The 19,528-nt window shown below is 43.4% G+C and overlaps 2 protein-coding genes across 4 annotated transcripts in view; one reads left to right on the top strand and one right to left on the bottom strand.

Moving 5' to 3' along the window:
• Window positions 1-3,746: 3,746 nt before the first annotated feature.
• On the top strand, window positions 3,747-13,028 carry csrp2 (cysteine and glycine-rich protein 2). 3 transcript variants are annotated; one of them, XM_042078641.1, is made up of 6 exons: window positions 3,747-3,835; window positions 7,220-7,338; window positions 9,390-9,558; window positions 10,853-10,982; window positions 11,902-11,995; window positions 12,817-13,028. In XM_042078641.1, exons 2-6 carry the CDS (start codon window positions 7,227-7,229, stop codon window positions 12,891-12,893), a joined length of 582 nt encoding a protein of 193 aa, XP_041934575.1. In that variant the 5' UTR covers window positions 3,747-3,835; window positions 7,220-7,226; the 3' UTR covers window positions 12,894-13,028. The 3 variants fall into 3 exon arrangements, with proteins under 3 accessions (XP_041934575.1, XP_041934573.1, XP_041934574.1); XM_042078639.1 differs by lacking the exon at window positions 3,747-3,835 and adding an exon at window positions 4,612-4,744; XM_042078640.1 differs by lacking the exon at window positions 3,747-3,835 and adding an exon at window positions 4,771-4,906.
• Window positions 13,029-14,551: 1,523 nt separating this feature from the next.
• The window catches only part of zdhhc17 (zinc finger DHHC-type palmitoyltransferase 17), a 38,027-nt gene continuing 33,050 nt past the window's right edge, over window positions 14,552-19,528 (bottom strand). Inside the window, exons 15-17 of the mRNA XM_042079673.1 lie at window positions 18,694-18,912; window positions 18,212-18,306; window positions 14,552-17,985 (exon numbers count right to left, since the gene is read on the bottom strand). Coding sequence (XP_041935607.1) covers window positions 17,847-17,985; window positions 18,212-18,306; window positions 18,694-18,912 — 453 coding nt within the window. The 3' untranslated portion in view covers window positions 14,552-17,846. The remainder of the gene's footprint in view (window positions 17,986-18,211; window positions 18,307-18,693; window positions 18,913-19,528) is intronic.

The following is a 19,528-nucleotide window of genomic DNA, read 5'->3' as shown; positions in this document are numbered from 1 at the left end:
GATTTACCATCACAGTTCTGAAACATTTATTAGCATCAAGCACTATCAGGCTTTGCAGGCCAATTTTGTCCAGAAACCCATGAAACTGAAGGCCGCACACAATAACAGATGTGTTACTACTTTATTTTGCAGGGCTATAACTTAATTTTTGACAAAAAGTGTAGACTAACACATGTATAAAGATAGCTCCTTCTTTCTGACTGTTTTAGACCTCAAGTAGCTAAAATTACCTTTTTATTTCTCTTCTCCCTCAAATAGTACAGCAGTTTGCAGCCATACAAGCATAATTGTAAAAACATTCTGTGATGGTGACTTAATCGTGACTATCATTCAGGGTGGGTAAGCTAATAATGTGCCACTGAAACAGTGGTGGCGGCAGCAGAAAGGGCCTTAAATTGTAACTAAACCCTGAGAATATTAGTTTCATGTCATATGCATTAATCATCAGTGTGGGAGTGCACGGAGTCATTGATGCTAAAGGGTAATAACATTTATGGGTTTTATGGTGAGTAGTGATCTGGATAATTACAGATGTGGCTTTGGAAAGCTGTAGAATAATTAGGTGACAGTAATCATGTTAACTGGAGCTTGTGATGACTTTATTCATTGTTTCTATGGTAGGTTTGGCTGCAAAGATAGGACATCAAAAAATGTTCCTTTCTCACATGAAAAAAAATCTTGTTTATTTCTCTTATACATGTGGATGGAATAAGCTCTATTGTTTTGTCCATTCACACCTGCATACCCCTTACCATGCATTCCGAAGTCAAGTCAAATAAATTCCTAATTGAAGCTGCTTCAGAACCTCTGCATCTGTATTTGGACTCTGGCACGCTGAGTTCATTAGTGAGAAGATAGCACTATCTACCACCCAAAACTGCAGTCGTAACAGTCTGTGGTGGAAACCTGTAGCATTTGATGTAGTGAGAAATGACAATGGAAGAAATAAGTCACACATTTCTGGAACAGCTTGACTCAGACGGAATAATGACCCTATTTTGCCCATTTGGATGCAATCACATGAGGAAACTTAAAAACACACCAGAGCCTGAAACAGCCTTTGTTCAATGGGGGTACCTAAGGTCGTATGGTGGTCAAATATAACTTTAACTCACACAGGTGATTCTGGATTAGTGGTCTTTCTAGGGGTCTTTTTAACATCCAAGAACAGCACCGGAGTCATATAAGTATGTGTGTGTGTATGTGTTGCTCACTATACCTCGACAAAGTGTTCCAGGTCCAGTTTAATGTAAATGCCATATAGACACCTCTGAAAAAACATTGCATGCAAGCGTATAAGCTTTTTTGCGAAAAATGTTTTAAGTCAGTTTTCGTCAAATTGGACACCACTTAAGGTAATAATATGTATCATTATTATCCAATAATAATATATTGTAATAATACCATGTTGCTTTAACCTGTGTTGATTTACCCACACACTGAACAGGCCTCCATAGGCCTCTGTCCTATGCCAGCAGTTAATGAGATTTAATTTAGCATGGTAGTCTCAAAGAGACTATGTTTCACACACTCATCCAATACTGGGGGTAAAAATATCTCTTAAAGTCCCAACAGTTAGGTATGGGTGGTGAATGGCACGGGTAGGGTGGGTTGTGTTTGTGCTGGTGTGGGTGGATTGTGCCATTTCCAGAACATTCTCTTCAGAAACCCATGTTGGTAGTGATTTAGCACAAAGTAATTATTGCTACCTGCCTAAATGTGTACAAGATTACAGCAATTATTAGGAGTAGCAGTAGTCATGTTTAACCTTACCTGACTTTACCTCACTAAAGTCATGGCAGTTACTGTTACAGTGGTGGTTCCTCAATGAGTTGGTAGTTGTGGTGAAAGGGGTACGCTGGTCTGTAGGTGGCAAAATTCTAGTGTTGATAATTTAATACCTGAGCATGGTGAACTGCCATCAGCCATTCACAGTAAGCTATGGAAAAAGAAGGGGGGAGGGCCTTCTCACTAAATCTTCAACAGCACTCACTGTTAACCTAAGAGACATCATGAATCTTTTACGAGTCTATAGACACCGCAAAAAGAAAGCGCCTGTTACATATTTTGACATGACTTCCTCAGAGATGTGCTCAGCCTCGGCTTGAGGAAATCCTAAAACTCGTGACCACTGTGTGTGTGTGTGTGTGTGTGTGTGTGTGTCTGCGTTATTTTTACCCTAAAAGGATCCCATACCACTAGCTACCTGCACCATCTGTTTTGCATTATTCCCCCTTCTCTCTCTCTCTCTCTCTCTCTCTCTCTCTCTCTCTCTCTCTCTCTCTCTCTCTCTCTCTCTCTCTCTCTCTCTCTCTCTCTCTCTCTCTCTCTCTCTCTCTCTCTCTCTCTCTCTCTCTCAATCTCTCCAGTCCACTGGCCTATAAATTCTTGCTGAATGACATTTCTTATTCTGTGCATTCCAACCCAAAGACCTTGCTCCGGAGTGAGTGAGGAGAGCCGGTGATCAGCCCTTCTGGAGTCGTTCCTCTGAGCGTGGCAAAGACTGTTTGCAGTGAAAACACCAAACAAAATAATCTCATTGTCCTCCCTTTGGCTTGGAATGAGGAACTTCTTTCCAGCTTGTCTTCCCATAAGTCAAAGTGTGTGAGATTCCTTATCCCCCAAACACACTCATTCATACACACACACACACACACACACACACACACACACACACACACACACACATGCTGGCACGAGTACAGGTGAGAAGAGAGAGAAGACATAACAGGTGTGAGAGTCCTATTCCTTTCTGTCCTTTTAGCATTTTCAGTCCTAATGTAGTGGAGATACACCAAGATGACAGAAATGCTTTACCATAAACAACATTGCATGAGAAGGGGCCTGGAAACTAGCTGTGATCTCAATGCAGTGAGAGGGTTGGAGTTGTGTTGAGAGAAGGGCAATTACGATGTCTTTTTCCATGAATTACAAAAAAACAACGATTAATCTCTCATATGTGAAATCATAGCACTCACACACGCACATAAACACATACACACACACAGTCACAGACAAACAGACACACACACACACACACACACACACACACACACACACACACACACACACAACACACAACACACAACACACACACACACACACACACACACACAGATACAGACAGACACATATACACATCTGGGCTCCATTTTTTTCTACAGATGTAAGCAAAGCAAACATGCCAGCAGACACTCTCTTTCTACAAGACCAGACAAACAACACGCAACGCCAGCGTGGAGGACACGATTCCTGTCATGGACACGGACATCCATCTTTGTTTTGTTTCACCAGGCCAGCTCAGTGCATTCCTATATTCTTCGGTCTCACTGGAAGATGCTTATTAAGCTATGGTGCGCTTGGGAAAGCTTTTGTTTTCTTTTCTACATCTGGATAAAGACAGCACTGGGTAATTAAAACATCAGCCACACAGTGGCCCTATTGTACTGAGTGTCTAAAACAGCCAAGTAGCATGAAGTAATTAAAGCAAACCACCCTTTTAGGATATCCCAATCCTCCATGGTGAAATGGTTCACTCTCAGAAGATCCAAAGCCATACACCCTCCACAGTCCATGCTGTGCTGCACCACATTTCAAAGCGTCGTGCCATCACTCAAAGTCACATTGATGTCACTGGCCGGTCACGGATGAGTCAACACAGAGACACTGTTCCAGACAAAAACATTCAGTCTGCGTGATGGACGACGTGAGAGAGACAGAGAGAGAGAGAGAGAGAGAGATATGGAAGTTGATGACAGCGAGATGGAAACTTTACATTGCCTTCCCTGAGTGACTAACGTGGCCTTGGAATATAATTTCATAATTTGAAAAAAAGGTAGGTTCCGACACTTTTTCAGGGGTTGAAGCTGAGAGGGCTGGAGTCCCTCTGACATTTGGCGTAATCCCAGCCCAACTGCAGGTTGTCCACAGTAGGCTCCAGTTTGCAGACCGATGATCAAAAATCCAAAGATAATGTTGCACTCTGTGTATATGTGTGTGTGTGTGTGAGAGAGAGAGAGATAAAAAAGAACTGGAGAGAGAGAGAGAGAGAGAGAGAGAGAAAAGTACATTTCATAAGCTGAGAGACATCACATTACTCTAATCAATCTGACATCATGATGATTATAGGCCTAATTCTTCTTATGTGGTAGGCCTAACTGAAAATTCTCTTTGTACTGACAAAGTCATACTCAACCTTACAGTTTAAAAAGCTCATACCTTTCCATCCAACAACTTATATTCTATGCCTATATTCTTCATATATATCTTCAACCACAAGGCCAGATAAGACTGACTATGCAGCAGGAATGTGCTTGGAGAGAGAGAGAAGATAGAGAGAGAGAAGAGAGAGAGAGAGAGAGAGAGAGAGCCTATTTCACATTGTGGAGAGTCATGGAATTCCATAATCACCTATTTCAACTCGTATAGGTCCCTATGTAGCTAAAATAGATCAAAATTGAAAAGGCATACCCACCAATAGTTACCGCAACTGTAGAGCAGTAGCAAAAACGTATGGGCTACAAAAGCACGTACGTATTTGCATACATTGATCGAATTATGAAGATCTCTCTCTCTCTCTCTCTCTCTTGTAAAGGTAGTCCCAGCGAAGTCGAATTCCCCACCCCTCACAATGGCCACTCCTACTCACTTTCTATGACCACCTCAAATATGACATGACCAAAGTAGATAAGTTAAGTAGCGCCTGGAATCATCGTGGGACGCAACGTCGACACCTGGAAACGATGTAAGGATTTGTACATAATGTTTTTTGAGGGTGACTAAACGTGGACTGGTGTTTTTGTCAATATTAATGAGTTTGAAGTTTAAATGTTGTAGCCTAAGTTCGACGACATGAAATGGACTTGGGATGGCAGTAGATTCAGGGAATTTGCGTCATTTTGACTAGGTAGGCTGTGCCATATTGTACCCTCTGATGGTTAGGCTACTCGGCTGTAAGGTAACAAAATATCTTTGGTATCGGTAACGTTTGGGTATCGTCCTTAATATCAATGTTGTAATCGAGCTGTTGGTACAATCTTCAGACTTTGACGAGGTTGAGGTAGGCTATATATGCTCTGATCACAAAAAAACATATTAGGCTACAATCAACTTTGTCGGTATGATATTTGTGGATGGCTTTTTCTAAACTGTTTTCAATGAAATCGCGTTTTTAGATCAGTGCATGCAAGATGTACATGAGGTAGGCTGCACATGAGCTACATATGAGGTACGAGTTTGTTTTCTCACGCGTCATCTATGAAGTCAACCTGTACTAAGCCAGCTGTTCAAATCTTAATGATTATCCTTTGTGATAAACGCATGCCTCTGCCTGCTCATCGGTGACACGCCTATTTTAATAGCCTACGGTGCCACACCTGAGGGCGAGCGAGTGGGATCTTATGACGTAAGTAGTCTGCATCCCTTCCTGTAACGACATGCCACATCTCATCTAAGGATGTCCTCGGTGTAGATTGGTTTTCTCTAAATCAGTGTTGATCCCCATAGCAACTTGTATCCAGACCAGTCACTTCAAAGACTGTAGAAACCACCAGACGTGTGAAGTCATTTTGGATTAAAAAAAAAATAGATATAGGCTATATATTGTGGTTGTGTAGTCAACATTCTATAGGCCTACATAATAAGTGTGTGAGAGATCAATGAAGGGATTGTACACAGCTGGGGTATATATACAGTGCCCTCCACATTTACTGGCTCCCCTGGTGATGACTGAAAAGGTTGATGAGTGAAAATCAATCTAAATGCCCATATTTTCAGTTAAAACAACACTTAGGAAGTTCCAATCAAATGGAACTGAAACTTGCCTGGAAAAAGGATCCATGTTATGGATCACATCCCTATATGCTCAATGAGAAGGATGATACAAGGTAAAATCCAATGCACGAGACTGGAGCTATGAATCTGGAAGATCAGGAGATATTCTTTCAATTCTTTCAATACTTTGTATTGTCCAACTTGAGATGTTAGAACACTTAGAACCCTTTTATTGACAATGGGAGGCATTACAATTAAATAGAGGGGTGCAGAATTCATTTAAATAATAAATACAGGGGTGCCAATAATTGTGGCACGTGTGCATAAATTCTTTATAAGGATTTATTCCCCCTCTCAGAATAGAATAGCTCATTTTCATGGCAAAAGATGTTTCTACCTCTTTCTACTCCTCTCTTCCAGGGGTTTCAACTGGGGGAGGGCATTGGTATTGTGAACGGACCCTTAAAGAATAATGTAACGTTAAGTTAAAGGGGGTTTCGGCTAATGTGTGTGTGTGTGTGTGTCTCTCTCCTTTTGATCCTCTTTTTCATGTTGGGGCAGGTCTCAGTCTGTAATAACGTGGACAGGATTGAAAGCTTTACGCAGGAGCTGCCTTCATGCTTGATTAATGAGCAGCGTTGGTCTGTGGTTGACGTTGTTAAAAAACGGAGCGCTTACTCAGTCTTCTCTTTTTTGTTGTTTGCATGACATCATCACTGTCGTTTGGATACGCTCACTTTTCTGCCTCTCTGGCGACAGATGTGAGAACGGGGTATTAATTTGTGTTTTATGTGTCTGCCCGAAGTAAAAGGGGAGAAAGCTTCACTACACACAGATCAAAAACACATGATGTGTGCGTCTTTTGCACAAACAGCAGTGGCCGATTTTATTTTTGAGCCGGGCACAAAAATACAGTGACCATCTGTTTGAAAATTGCTTTCATGTGAAGTCATGACGGCAGTTGTGATGTTTTTTGGACAATGCTGGACGCTTTAGAGATTCTCTTAATTTCCATTTAGTTTTGACCTTCTAGTCACATTATGTGGTCGTGAGTGTCTTGTTAAGGCAAACGAGGGTTCTCTTGCACCATTGTTCACCCTCTGCCAAGGATTATTTTGACGCTTTGACCCCCCATGACCTCTGTGGGGTTTTGTTGCTTTTTGTCTGTGCGTACACACACAGGAAGATGTCTTTGGCGACCTGGTGTGTTGACCGTGGCACACTGGTGAAAAAGAGAGGTCAAGTCAGTGCACACAAGTGAAGCCACAACACACAACGCTACACACTTCCTTTCTTTGCTGTAACATCAGCTGCTGTCATCACAGAACTAGCCAGACAGTTTTATGTTTCTGTTTTGCCAAACCTCTCGAAGGACAATAAAAAAAAAAAGGAGCGAGAAATCTCTGTCTAGATTTTCAGTGTTTGTTTTTCCCTTCTTCCTTTGCAGCTTAATCATGCCGAACTGGGGTGGTGGAAATAAGTGTGGGGCCTGTGGTGGGACCGTATACCACGCCGAGGAGGTCCAATGCGATGGGAAGAGTTTTCACAAGTGCTGTTTCAACTGCAGTAAGTGGGGCCTTCTCTTCTGTATCAAGTCCATCCATCCATCTTTCTGTTTCTCTTACCTTTTTTCTACCCGTCTACCTCTAGTCTATCTCTCCACCACCCTTTTTCACCTTCTCTTGGCACACATATCACGCTTAACCATGCTATGGATACTGTAAGTGATAGTGACCAAGACAGCTCTGAATGGGAGGCGTTGCCTTCGGGATTCCCCTAATGAAAGGCCCTGTTCGGGTCAGACCCAGGGGCCCCAGGTTTTGTGGCCCATTGGTCTCATTCCCAGCATGTAATTATCGGCATTGTCGTTGACTAAATATCTGTATTGCATCCAGATTTAGAATTTTAATCGAAAGTCCTAACAGCTGAAACAGCAAACTGTTGTAGTGGTTTACATTTCCACTGGCAGGCTTTACACTGCAAAAAAATGTGTAGCGATAAGTACATATTTACGGTAAGCGCATACAGTATAATAAGCATATATTTGGTGTCTTATAGTGTTTAATTGATCAGTTCCTCAATTGTTGAACTTGAGGCCACACATAATGTGACACACAAACAAACTAGCACACAAAAGGTGTGTGTCCTATAAATAAAATGCCCCCTTTCTCTATCTCGCCCCATAATTATTTCTGTAGGCGAGTTGAAATGTTTAGTAAACACTCTACACTAACACCAGCAGAAGTTATTGCATACACAAGACACAAGAGACTGGTTAATCAGTCAGTGTCCCACCACTCGTGTGTTCAGTGATGTGTGTATGGAGCTCCAGTGCACCTTAGGTGAACTTCTGGGGACGTCTCTGGGTAGTGTGTGTGTTGTTCGGGGCGTGGGACTTCACGGGACACTGCTGAGTGGCTGAATGCACATGTTTGGGATTAGCGACTGCGCTATCGCCAAGCGAAATGTCATCAACAATCTGGCCCACATAAGAAGTGTTTATTTTTACGGCTTTACCGACAGAGGCCGCTTTGTTGGGAGCAGCCATTGATGAGATAATGAGAAGAGGTGGATTGGGCTCTGTGTGTGTGTGTGTGTGTGTGTGTGGGTGGGTGCTTACGTGTAGTTGTTTTTTGTAACTTTTCCATGTTTTCCCTCAATTTTGCTTGAGATGTCCTTGCTATCCCTCAAATCTATTTTTGAATTCCGAGGGATGACGTCAAGAAGAAGTTATAGAAAAAACATCAACCAGCAACCTTCAACCTCCCTTCCCTCTCACTCTTCAACTGTCACAAAACATTAAAGACCTTTATAGCCATGTATCTGTTTTTAATCCCCTCGAGTCACTTGCATGTGAGTCACAGTTCTCGGACAAAAAAAAAATTCACCTAATGATTCTAATGGAATTATATACTGGAACACATGACAGGAAAGAGAGAGAGAGTGAGATAGAGAGAGAGAGAGAGGGGGGGGGGGGGGTCCTTATCAATTAGTATGTATGAATTGAAGACACACAAACAGCCTCCCTCCTTTCTCTGGTATGATGTTGTTGCCAGAGGAAGACAATAGCAGCCCTCTGCTTCCTAATCCACGAGTCATCCACCCACCCTAACAGAACCAGCAGTCTGGCCTTTTTCCACCCGGCAGCCTCCCCAGTCACATGGGTGTGTCACATTGCAGACCAGGAATGCAGATGTAGGAGCCCATCATTCATAAAAAATATGTCTTTTTTCCCCCCAAGTGCTACTGTTGTGTAACTTGTGTTTTCTGGTCATGTAGATGTGAGAAAGACCATGTGTGTGTGTGTGTGTGTGTGTGTGTGTGTGTGTGTGTGTGTGTGTGTGTGTGTGTGTGTGTGTGTGAGGTGGACTGTACTGTATTACTGATTGTCAGATAGGGAGTGTTGTGTGTGTCTGTGTGGCCAGCTGGACACCTTTCACCGTCATGTACTTGATATCCCAAATGGTCTACAGGAACGTTTTAGACAGAAAAGGATTGACGGAATATCTGTGAGTTACTTAAAATGTGTGTGTGTGTGTGTTTGTGTACAAGTGTGTTTACATGTATCTATTCTGCACGTTACATCCTCTCACTGCCACGTGCTTTCTGTTCCCCAGTGGTTTGCAGGAAAGGCCTGGACAGCACTACTCTGGCCATCCACGACAAAGAGATCTACTGCAAGTCCTGCTACGGCAAGAAGTACGGCCCAAAAGGCTACGGCTACGGCCAGGGCGCCGGCACGCTCAACATGGACCGTGGAGAGAGGCTGGGCATCAAACCAGAGGAGTGAGTGTTTGCACGCCGTTGCCCTGATACCAACATGTGTTTTGTGTCCCTTCTTGCGGCTCTGCCACTGTGTTTATTTTGCTCTGGTAGGCCTGTGGCGAAGAGAGGGGTGGTGGTGGTGGAGTCGATCTTTGTTCTCTATTGGTAGTCTAATCCCTAATTTGAATGTGTTCTCCAAAACACAGTCTCATTCTCTAGCTGGCCTATGCCCTCCTGGGGATTGGAACACTGAGTATTGCATTGCTGTGTGGATAAACAGCCATGTCGTGCCAAGCCAACACTGCTATGTAAATGTAGTTGTTGACCCACAGTAGTGGTTTTGAGGAACAGGGTGTGTTGCCGAATTCGTCCTGTCACTGTTATTACACAGTAACCTAGATAGTGCTTCTAGAAGATTCTTCCCAAGGCAACCATTGTAATTCACACAGAGGCAGATAGCCATGTTCTGATAAGATTGGCCAGTATCAGTCCACCCCATTGTGGTGCAGGCCTTCATGAGGCCTTGTGGGCAGGTTTTGGGTGCAAATGTGTGCTTGTGTGGTTTACCCGTCGGTCCACTCGCTCGCTGGCCAGTCCAAGCGGGAGCTCCCCGGGGCTGCTGACGGAGGAAACCCTCGCTTCCCGCTGCGCTCGCCTGTTTAAGGCCAGTCTGTCCCAGCCCGCAACGGCCCCCGGGGCATCAGGTGATTGTTGTTATGAAAGAGGCCATTATGTAAGAGCGGCTCCTGGACAGGCCCCACTGACCCGCTCTCCCTGCCCCAGCACAAAGCGCTCCATTCAGGGGCTGCGGAGGATGGGGTGGGGTGGTTCCCCCCCCCCTCTCTCTGCCCGGGTCTTTGTTAGGCTGGGATCCAGGGCCTATCACCAGGCACTGATAAGAGGGGCGACTGATGAGCCTCAGAGATGGGTTCCCATCTCCCAGGGTTTGAGGGGAGCTCAGCTCAGGCCACAAGGACATTCAGTTCAGGAGGGTCAGTGTTTTTCCAATGGAAGGTTAGGGGGAAGATGAATGAGTATTCATCATGAGATAGAGAGGAGGGGAAGCTTGAAATGTGAGATTCTGCAGGAAAGATACTGAAAACGTATCTGATTTTAATAAAAGAAAAAGATTCATGCAGTAACCTTATAGGTGTTGTGAGTTTATGTTTTTTATTAATAATGTCACTCTTTTTATTTTTATTTCCTCAGTCAGAAACAAGTCCAACGGGTTATTTGCCAGCATTGAGATTGAAATGGCAGCTGTAGGAATGCTAGCTCATTTTTTACTTCCTCCTTGTTTCCCTACCCACATAAGGCCTCAAAGTCATCGACCCACTACCAACCCCAACCCTTCCAAGTTTGCCCAGAAGTTTGGCGGTTCGGAGAAGTGTGCCCGCTGTGGGGAGTCAGTGTATGCAGCCGAGAAAATAGTGGGAGCTGGCAAGGTGAGTACACAGCTGTGTGTGTGTGTGTATGTGCTTGTATTTCAGTTTCAATAATGAAAACCTGTGTGAGAGTTGCCAAACGAGATCCCCTCTTCCAATTTTAGTACACACACACACACACACACGCACACACACACACACACACAGACAAGACATCAGCAGTTTTCTGCCAAGGAATGATCTGACTTCATCCTCAGCTGTCTGGTCATGTTTTTAATAACACAAGCGAAAAGAGAAAGTAAAAACATCCATTCTCCACGGCCTCTCCCATTTCATAAACTCCAGATTCAAGGCGTTTTTGCGATGGCCGGTTGAACCGTGGCCGCAAGCCGAGCGGCAGTCAATCGCATCCTGCGCGCTGATGTCATTCTGGCTCTGACCTCATCAGCCGCCCGGTTGCTGTGGTTCACGGTGAGGGGATGGCAACGTGTCCCTGAGATTAGACAGATTCCTGTGTGTGTGTGTGTGTGTGAGTGTAAGCGCTCGCAGATGGACTGGTGGAACATGGCCAAAACAGCCGACGGCCTGCTCCAATATTGCTGACCGGTGTGTGCTCCAGCAATGGCTTTTTGGATGAAGGCCTAAAGTTAAATGAAAAAAGAAAATCGCCTGGATCTCTGTCCTTGATATCCAGATGCTATATTATTTGTCTTCTGATGAAATGCTAGTTCACCCAAAAGGGACATTCTATCATTACTTATGTCTGCTTATTCTTGTAAGGAAAAGGTCACACTTCATTCTGTGAAAGGATTTTCTACTTAAAAGGCCAGTTTTTTTGTGAGGAAACCCATTTTGTGCTACACAAAAAGCCAACGCTAGCAGCTGTCACAGCTAACCTGTAGTTCAGTGGATAATAGTATATATGTTCCTTTTTTGAGGGAACTATCCCTTTAAATTGCTCTCTCTCTTGCCTCTGTAGCCATGGCACAAGAACTGCTTCAGGTGTGCCAAGTGCGGGAAGAGCCTGGAGTCCACTACTCAGACGGAGAAGGATGGCGAGATCTACTGCAAAGGTGAGGAGGAAAACGCCACCACCACCAATCTACCAACCTCATCTGCATAGCATGGTCATGGGGCCACGGTTCACACGCACACACACACACACACACATACACACACAAAGAAATGTGATCTCAGCCATGAACCAGAATACTGGACGGACTTGTTTGTGTCATGAGAGCAGGTACGCAAATGATCATGTGATGATGCTGGCGTTAAGCTTCCCAGCACTGCTTGTTTGCCACTGGCGTGAGGTGGTTGAGGACAGATGCAATACACAATGCAGGCCTCTACATGATCGGAGAATCTATCATTAGGCAAAATGCTTTACAACCACAAATAATATTGTGGTTTGGAGATAGCCGGAGTCATTATTCGTATATATTACCAAACCATCTATGGAATGTTTAGATCTAAACAGTGTCAAATTGTCATGCAGTCTCATGTTTACAGAAAGACTCAATTAGTATTATCGGAGAAACATTTCTCTGGAAAAACCTTGGAACTGACCGCAGGGAGAGCCTCACTCCTCATCAGCGTCATCTAAACACACCATAAACTTTTGCACATGTGCCTGTAGCGAGGGAGATCTTTCGATCATTTGCATGCAGTCTAAGCACTCCGATAGCCAATTCCATACATGCGTCCATACAACACTTCCTGTCTGCCAAAAATAAATAAACAAATAAATGACGGAAGGAAAACAACTCTTTTGAGACAGGAGTTTAATCAGTGAGGATGTGAACTCTGTCCATCCCTAGACACATTAGCTCACAGTTGAGACAGTTTTGTGCTGACAATTTGCTGTGTGTGTCTTCTGAATCTGTTTCTTTAGCATGTTACGCCAAGAACTTTGGACCCAAAGGATTTGGATATGGCCAAGGAGCAGGTGCTCTGGTTCACGCCCAGTGATGACCGCCAGGAATAACTGACCACCGACTTGACTGCTCCCACAGTTGTGCCTTTGTACATTTTGCATTTCTCGGCTGCTTGTGAGAAGCCGTTTTTAAACTAACCCCTTGTAGGAAAGTGGGGTGGGTGGGTGGGTAGGTTGGGTTTATCAGTGGAGTAAAGCTAGGATTAATGGCTGAGATTCTGTTATACAAATAATAAAAAATAACATAAAAACTTCATTATGGTTTATGTGATTTATGTGAACAGTTAACCCATTTAAGCCCACATTTTTCCCAGACATGCAAATATGCAAATCATGTGTTAAGAGCAACCCTTTGAAGTAATCAATAATTTTTTTTTTTTTCAAAATGTAGAAAAGTAGATGGAAAAAGTGAGTTTTATTACTGGTCACAATTGTGACCGGTGGGATAATATGCGTATACTCAATTAAAGCTTGCTCAAATTGCTTTTTTGTTAAAATAAAGGTATTCTGACAGGACTTTTCAAACTGATATGAACACTGAGACCAATGGCAATAATATGTAAACATTGTTTATTTACCAGGAGCTTCGGCTCGTTAAAATAGAACCCTGAATGTGTATGTCTGTGTGTGCGTGTGTGTCTGCATGTAGTTGTGAGTTAGTGTATATGGTCTGTGTGTGTGTATCTGCATGGGGTGTGAGATATTGTGTGTGTGTGTGTGTGTGTATATATATATATATATATATATATGCGCACACACACAAATGTGCACACTGACTCTCACACCCCATGCAGATACACACACAGACCATATACACCAACTCTCACAACTACATGCAGACACATATGCACGCACAGACATACACATTCAGGGTTCTATTTTAACGAGCCGAAGCTCCTGGTAAATAAACAACACACAGACACAAACACACACACAGTGTGTGAGTGTATATCAGTGTGTGAGTGTATATCTGTGTGTGAGTGTGTATATCTGTGTTTGTGTCTGTGAGTGTGTATGTCTGAGTGTGTATATCTGTGTGTGTGTGTGAGTGTGTGTGTATGAGTGTGTGAGTATGTATGTGTGTGTGTATCTGTGTGTGAGTGTGTGTATGTCTCTGTATGTGTTTATGTATGAGTATGTGTATGTGTGTGTAGGTGTAGAAGTATGTGTGCATCTAGATACAACATTCTATCCCACCGGTCACTATTGTGACTGTTAACCTGTTTACTCATTCTGCAAACACACCAAAGACATTTGAATAATTATAAATGTATATAATCATAACTAGACACCTTAAATATCATGTGTATTTTAACATACTTTAAAAACCTTTTATTTGGGAGCTGTGAGGCAGTCATCCTCTTCTCAAGGTGCAACCAGGAAGTAAACAGCTCTGGTCATGTGACAATTTACTCAAAACATTTGACACTGCACACATTTTATTGAAACACTCTATTGTTTCAATATTTACTGAAAGAGTATTGGGATATTCCCCAGTTACAGTTTTAAAGGCTTATAAGTACATTTTTTTTTTCCGGATACAATTGTGACCGATGGGGTGAAATGGTTAAACAGACAAAGCATAAAAACAACTCTGACGTGTAGTGGGCCCTTTCTGGCATGTTTTCCATGTTTTATAGGATGTACCATTTTTAATGCTTCCTAAAGAGACAAAATGAATGGAGATCTCACATTTGAATGTTTTGTCTTTTTTTTATTAAAGCCATTAAAATTTAACCATGCCCAATATGTTTACATCTGAAGCAAAGTTTACAGTGATGTCCTAAAGAAAGGTGCAGAGGCACTGACAGGGATCATGTGCTTTTTCCACATGGTGGGGGGGGGGGGGGGGGGGAAGAAGACAGGAGGCCAAACCAAGTAGTCTCTTGGAAGAACCGCAGGAGGACACTGGTCCAGGTTTAGGACAAGACCAGAGGTCTCTTGATATGGTGGGACAGAAAGAAAGATGAAAGCGATACACGGTGGAGTTCATTTCTAGAATAGACGGCAAGACGACGTGGCCCTCTGATTTAGGGTACAATGCCTCTATTACCGTTGATGCAGACGTTAAAGAGTGAGCAAAAAGCTGGGATAACTTTGTTTTTGAGTGTTACTTTGGATAAGACTTAATGTTAGGACTCTGCGAAAATGGAGGGGAAAAAAAAATATTTGCTTGTGTTCACTATTTCTCTTGCATCTTGCTTTACAATTTGTACATCCAGTGGTATAACAAACCCAGCAATATGACGTAAAAAAAGAAAACCCTTTGTTTTGACTTTTTATCGACAAGTATGGAACATTCAAATATATTACAACGCTGTCACAGGGTTCTGACTGAGGGGGGTAACTGCCACCTGTGGATTGATGACAACTTGCACTGAAAGATACAAACACTGGATTCCCAAACATGGAAGAGAAAAATAAATGAAAACCAAAGGGAAAAAAAAAAAAGACACATACTGGCAAAATACTGAACATTTAATATTTACAGACACAGAGCTTGCTGGGCTGTTGTGACGGGAAAGATAGCCTGGACCTCTGGGCATAAGGACAGCCTTGGGGTCCAAGCAGCTCACATGCAGTGGAGTTTCAAATCTTTTTTGTCGATTTTTCGTTCCTTTTTTTTCTTTTTGCAGGATAAAATGCCTATAGACAGCAGTGTCGGACATCACTAAAAGCTACAGTCATACACTTATCAGATTATAAGTAGATTTTTTGTTAGTTTTTTTTTTTTCCTTTCTTTTTTTTGGTAGAGTGAAATCATATAAAAAAAATAAGGAGCAGCTGGAACTAACACTGATAAAATAAAAGAACAAAAAAAAGAAAGAAAAAAATCATTCACTCACAGACAGAAAAAAAGAGTAGTAACTATATCATTGTCTATATACAGATGCACATTCGTTGTATTTAATAGTTCTTTCGGGTGGCTGCGGCCAAGTCCTCTGGCAGGAGGGAGTGACGAGTGACCCTCAAGGTTCCTGGGAGGTGGGTAAAACGGGTGGTCCCGTATTTCTTTTAAGAATTAAGGACCCCCCCCCCCCCACACACACACACACACACAACCCCCCTCCCACCAATTCCTCACTCTCTGTAAACATGGTAATATTTCTCGGGCGCCGGTAGGAAGAGGAAAAAACGAAATCTCCTCGTCAGTAACCGTGGAGACAAACCAAAGCTGATCAGTGCATTGTCTTCGGCCGACCAATGAAATGAAGGAAAAAAAAAAAGAGAACCGATGAAAAATGACAAACAAAACATACCACCATAAGAACAAGGAACAGAGCAAAACCTTTGAAGCTCTGGCTGGAAACGCGGGGAGGGCGGGAAGTGATCATGAAACACAGAATGGACCCTGTAAACAACCATCTGCGAGGAATTCTGTTTTGGAGACAACCATTGAAATCCAAAAGAGACCGGCTCAACCCCCTCTGTATATGGGGCCAGAGAATTGCTTGTGTCTATGTTCCTAAATCTATGCATATATTAATAAATATTAACTGTACAATATGTGTAGTTGATTTCTTAAGTTATACACTGTGAGGGCATGAGAATACATAATTCTCAAGAACACTCAAACCAGAGAACTAGACAGCTCCAACTCATTTAAAAAAAAAAAAAAAAAAAGAGGATAAAACAAAATCTTAAAAATGACATCCTGGTAAAAGAACCAAACAGTACCATGACAAATCCTTTCCACATAATTCTCTATAAATAGCTTTTAAAAAATAAATACGCTTGCATCACATTTTTCAGAGCAGGAGATGGCTGCAATTTGACGCCACGGAGACGACCTTGCCTTACGCCTCAGTAATCGATACAAAAACAAACCCCCCCCCCCCCCCCCACCACCCACCCTAAGGACAAAAACGTTGGTTTCACTACACTGTGGGGGACAGGACTGGACAGTGTGATGGAGAAATGAGGGACCACTAGAACAAGGTACTGATCGCAATCCCAGTGGCAATAAGGAGTGAAAAGACCAATAAGGAGCTTTCATTGACACCCCAGCACCACTTCAGTTCATATCAACTTGGGGCCCCATACTGCGAAGCCTCTTGCAGAACAATCGTGTTCCAAGACTGCATTCAGAAAGACAAATCGAAACAATAAACGAAACTCTGCCAGGGCCAACCGAACGAAAAAGACATTTAGAACAACAAACATACAAACACATACATGTTAAGTCATGCTCCCTACTCCGGTGGATGGTGGAAAAAAACAAAAACAAAAACAAATAAAACACAAAAATCCCTTTTATTTGACCCCTCCTCTTCCTCTTCTGCCTCCTCTTCCTCCATCCCTCCCCTGGCTTTGGCCCTCTGGTTGAGGTGCAGTCATTGGGGGTTTGCGGAGGAGAGGGAGGGCCAAGATGGCGCCGACAACACATGGCATTTGGGATGAGGGGGGAGCCGGAGGAAGCCTGGGGAGAGGGGATCTGCTGCGACCACTCGGGGTGGTCAGGTGGTGGCGCTGCTGCTGCTGCTGTTGAGGGTGGTGACCAATGGTGGAGCTGTGGGTTGGGGACTCCGGCCAAGCAATAATACCAAAACAAACAAAATAATACAACAACAACTAGAACAAAAACAAACAATGAAAGACGACAAACGATGCGTGGTAGTTGCTTGTAGGCTGAGAACTTGCTTCTGTTCTGATGAAGAGAGATGGTCCAGTCTTAACTCCCCAGTTCCCCCATCATACACACGCATGCACGCACGCACGCACGCACACGCACACACACACACACACACAGTCTCTCCATCCCCTTGCTCTCTAGATGCAGCCTTGCTCTGATATGCTTGTAGGAGGATGACGACGATATATATATATATATATATATATATAAAAAAAGGAAAACAAAAGTCGGGGGAGAAAAACAAACACACCCGAATCCTCCCTCCTTCCCGCAGTCCTGCTCTCGCTCATCATCCGTGCGTCCTGCTGCGCTGTCTCGCTCTCTCTCGCACTCTCTCTCTCTCTTCACACCAGCATCACACCAGCTGGTAGCCTGAGCCGGACGACTGGTCGTACTCTATTGTGTACTGCGTGGTCCAGTCCACCACCAAAGGCCGCAGCAGGCCGCAGCAGCGCAGCTCAAAGAAGTCTATGAGGTTCCTCATGCATCCGTGACTGCAGACATGTGGACACACACACACACACACACACACACACACACACACAGACAAACAAACACACACACACAAAGAGGAAAAAAAGCATCAAGTTAGTGGTGTTAATCTTGGCCTTTACTGAAGATGAATACAGAATGATGCTGTCTCTTGTTGCTGGAAACGAGCTGAATGTGTGTGTGTGTGTGTGTATGTGGTATGTGTGTGTGTGTGTGGTGTGCACTCACTTGAAGGGGCTCTCGATGGACGTGGCCGTGACTTTAAAGTGCTTGTATCTTCTGGCGTTCATCCTCTCATTTGTGGTGATCCCAAGAATGGCAATCTGGCCAGCGACACACAAGGCAGGGGTCAATGCAAAGCTGGTACACAAGGATGACCAGTAATACAATCTACAAGCCTCTACGCTTTGTACTGGCAAGAATTTGGCTATGAGATACAAATAATGATACAGGGGCTATGATACAATATATTGCAATACCGTAAGCAAGGTGATATATTATATTGAACAAAACAAAAAACAAAAACTAAAAATCCCTTTGAGTGTTTTCGAGAAATATCATATCACAAAACATCAGTATCAACATCAAGCATTAGTATCAATATTGTGATATTTAAGAGCATCAGTATTATCTTGCATGACTGTGTGCTGTGTGGAGATGCTTGTAAGGGTGTACTGTACGCTGTTGCTGTGTATGTAGTGCCCACTGACCTGGTACAGCTGGCACATGATGAGCACGGCCACCCACATGAAGTGGAAAATGCTGTTGAGGAACATCCAGAACATCCAGGGCGAGCAGGAGGCGATCTGTGTCAGGTACACCCAGAAGCCGTCCTTGTGGTAGTTGGTGGCACAGTGGATTCGCCAGTCTGGAGAACGCAAGAGGAGGAGGAGGAGGAGAAATAAGAGGAAGATGATGAGGAGGAGGAAGAGGAAGAAGATGATTATTATGAGGAGGAGGAGAAAGAAGAGGAAGAGGAGGAGGAGGAGGAAGAAGAGGAAGATGATGATGATGAGGAGGAGAAAGAAGAGGAAGAGGATGAGGAGGAGGAAGAGGAAGAAGATGATTATTATGAGGAGGAGGAGAAAGAAGAGGAAGAGGATGAGGAGGAGAAAGAGGAAGAAGATGATTATTATGAGGAGGAGGACGACAGACAGGGTGTAGCACACTTGTGAGAAGGATGGAGGATGTTCTCTTCATTTGCACGGATTATTGCACATGCATCACTTCACGTGTGTGGATAAGTGGATTGGCGAGTTTGAAAGGATGAAATAAGAGCACACCTCTTCTCCACAATGCTAACCTGGCTTTTGTGTGGGAGCATTTCACAAGAGTTGTTTTCTAAGCCAAGTCAGTTTCATCAGCCGGAGTAGAATAAGCCTTTATGTGTCATCATGATGGTGAAATATTGTTCAGGTCTCTTTACAATGCTGACAGTCAGTGACTCAATTACATTTTAGGTAATCGTATCATGGCGTATAAAGGCAAACATTCATGGGGTGTAAACAAGAACATAAAAATGGCTGACGAGGCAGCTGACTCTAA

Source organism: Alosa sapidissima, chromosome 22, assembly GCF_018492685.1.
Source record: "Alosa sapidissima isolate fAloSap1 chromosome 22, fAloSap1.pri, whole genome shotgun sequence".
In the NCBI taxonomy this organism is placed as follows: Eukaryota; Metazoa; Chordata; class Actinopteri; order Clupeiformes; family Clupeidae; genus Alosa; species Alosa sapidissima.
Note: the sequence above shows the minus strand (reverse complement) of the source record. Positions and strands in the feature narration are given on the sequence as shown.

What these genes read in the sequence shown, in the direction of transcription:
- csrp2 (XM_042078639.1), top strand. Translation starts at nt 4,674, where the DNA reads ATGACCAAAGTAGATAAGTTAAGTAGCGCCTGGAATCATCGTGGGACG. An exon ending in CAAGTGCTGTTTCAACTGCA is followed by an intron (nt 7,339 to 9,389) that starts GTAAGTGGGGCC and finishes TCTGTTCCCCAG; the next exon opens with TGGTTTGCAGGAAAGGCCTG. An exon ending in AAATAGTGGGAGCTGGCAAG is followed by an intron (nt 10,983 to 11,901) that starts GTGAGTACACAG and finishes TTGCCTCTGTAG; the next exon opens with CCATGGCACAAGAACTGCTT.